General features: G+C 53.4%; 1 protein-coding gene across 1 annotated transcript; it reads right to left on the bottom strand.

The window, feature by feature from the left end:
• Positions 1–1,242: 1,242 nt before the first annotated feature.
• Positions 1,243–2,606, bottom strand: LOC119348072 (glucan endo-1,3-beta-glucosidase GI-like). The gene has a single exon (XM_037616453.1). The coding sequence runs from the start codon at positions 2,513–2,515 to the stop codon at positions 1,583–1,585; it is 933 nt and encodes a 310-aa protein (XP_037472350.1). The 5' UTR covers positions 2,516–2,606; the 3' UTR covers positions 1,243–1,582.
• Between the last annotated feature and the right edge of the window lie 200 nt (positions 2,607–2,806).

Raw genomic sequence — 2,806 nt, forward strand, 5'->3', positions numbered from 1 at the left:
GAGGCTTACTAGGGACATGGTGTTGTCTATGTATCCACACATGTGTCTGAGTTTCCTATCAATACAATTCTAGCATGGATAATAAACGATTATCATGAACAAGGAAATATAATAATAATCAATTTATTATTGCCTCTAGGGCATATTTCCAACAAGAGCAACATCCGGGCCAGACCCACAGCAAGATCCCCTCCGTGTAGACCCCACGCGTCCGTTTCCCCCCTCCAGGTGCCGGCGGCGGCGCCGTCCGTGAGGGGGGGGGGCACACCCCGGAGCCCCAAGACGGGCGTCTACGCATGCATGAACACTTTCACATATGCATCGGGACACGTGCGATGTTTCGGTGACATAGCTACACCCTGAATCCCCGCAGCAACCAGAATTCCTTCCGTGTCGACCGTTTCCCCCCTCCGTGACACGGCGATAGCGACGTTCGTAACGGGGGGCAATCGATATACCATCGGGTATGTTTTTTTAGATAAGGCATAATTATCTTATACAAAAACAAAAACTAAAATAAAATAAAAATAACAAAACAGAGTAAAAATAAAAAAATTAATTAAAATAAACGTGGCCGTCGGCATATCTGTGCACACACCGAGGTTGTCCCACGGATCGATGACGTGGCGTGGCACACGGGTCGCTGACGTGACAGAGGGGCCTATGCCGACGGCTTTGCCGTAGGCATACCTCTGCCACAGATATGCCGACGGCCGCCGTTACCGCCCGTCGGCGTAGGATGAACGCCGTCAAATGGTCAGCGCTAACCGGGCAGGTGGGCCCTGGCTATGCCGACGGCCTGTCCTATGCCGACGGGCCCCGCAGGCGTACCTCGGGCGGTCCCGACGGCCTTGTCTATGCCGACGGCCCCGTCGGCATAGATGAATGTATGCCGACGGCTTTTCTACGCCTACGGCCTTTCCTTGGCCGTCGGCATAGGTCCATAGATGCCGACGGGTGCCGTCGGCATAGATTTGGCCGTCGGCAACCCCAGTTTTTCTGGTAGTGATGTTACAATTACAGAATCGCTAATTTACAGACGGATGAAAAAAATTTAACTCGCAAAATAGTAACACACAATTGCAGTTCTTTTTTGCCTTTGCTTTTATAGTACATATAACATATTTCAACTATGTTCAACCACATCTTCTTGGATCTATTCCACGCTTTTCAGTGATGTTCCTTCGGTGGGAGACGGCGGAATCGCTGCACATAAAGCATGCATGGATCACAAAAAGTTCATAACTGCCTCAATTTCCTTCTCTTTATTCATGACAGAGGATATATATATATTTTTTGAACTAGGATGACAGACGATATATAAACTCCCATAAATATACAATGCAACAATAAGAAAAAAAAATAGGATAAAGAAAAATAAACCACAAACAGAATGGACATCAGCTCAGATGTGACATAACTATGTCACATGTGACATAACTATGTCACATCTAGATGTGTCCTAAACAGACCCATATTGTATCCACGTTACACTTTACTCCTGCACTATATGCAGCTTATTTAGGTTGACGATGCACGTGTGTACGTACGTACGCACGCATACATGCACGACGCAGCCATACTACTGGAACCGGATGGGGTACGCCGGCGACTTGTCCGGGTTGAACAGCCCGAAGTGCTTCTCGATGAGCTCCCCGGTCTTGAAGTTCTCGTTGAACATGGCGAAGATGTACGTCTCCAGCAAGCCGGGCCTCTTTGGCGTGCCCCCGCCGACGTGGTCGATCAGCCCTTGGTTGTACGCCCTCGCGTTGTCAGCCGTCGCCGCGAACCCGCTCGCCGACGGCCACCCGCTCTCCGACACCACCACCCTCACCCCGGGCGCCCCGGCCCGCTCCAGCGCCGCCACCACGGCGTCCACCATGGCGTCAAACAGGCACGTGTAGGTCAGCCCGTTGTTCTGGTCACGCACCGTGGTGCCCGGCCGGAACGTCGCGTAGTTCAGCTGGATGTCCCGCGGGTTGTCCTTGTAGGCGAAGTAGGGGTACACGTTGGTGAGCAGCGGCGCGCCGGTGCTGGCCAGCAGCCGGGCCACGTCCGTCATGTAGGCCTGCGCGAACACGCCATTGGATGGTGGGAAGCTGTTGGTCACCGCGTCGAACCGGATCGAGGTGGACACCTTGATGGCGCCTAGGCCGGCGCCGGCAAGGGCCGAGATGAGGTTCCGCATGGCCGGGACGATGTTCCGCGTGTCGCCGCCCAGGACCTCGTTGCCGGCGGCGATGTACTTGATGTTCACGGCCGGGTAGTAGGGCCGCACGTTGTCCCGGACCCAGTTCGCCGCGTTGGAGGCGTTGGCGGCGAGGCTGGCGAGCACGTCGTTGCCGCCGACGTCGAGGATGAGGGCGATGCCGGAGCCGCGGAGCGCGGAGAGGGCCTTGGCGTCGGCGAAGTAGATGCGCATGCCGGTGAGGCCCTTGGACTTGTAGAGCTGCACCACGTCGTTCGCCGGCGGGAGGTTGTTGGCGACCACGCCGTAGCAGACGCCGATCGTCATGGCTAGCTGCGGAGTCAAACGAGAAGAAACTAACAATCGAGCTTGAATTTCTGGTTGATGACTTGATGCTTTGCTCTCTATGCTGCGATAAGAAACGCGGGATTATTTATACACGGAGAGACCAGAGATGCATGAATGTGATATGTTTGCATTATTAGACAGTTCCTTATTCCACCATGATCCCTCACGATGGAGGCTGCTATCACGCCAGATTTTCATTTATGTAGTTTATACACAAAATTGGAAACTTGTTGGACTTTTCGTCGACAACTCTTTGGGTATGTACATACA

Source organism: Triticum dicoccoides, unplaced genomic scaffold (assembly GCF_002162155.2).
Source record: "Triticum dicoccoides isolate Atlit2015 ecotype Zavitan unplaced genomic scaffold, WEW_v2.0 scaffold84019, whole genome shotgun sequence".
NCBI lineage: Eukaryota > Viridiplantae > Streptophyta > Magnoliopsida > Poales > Poaceae > Triticum > Triticum dicoccoides.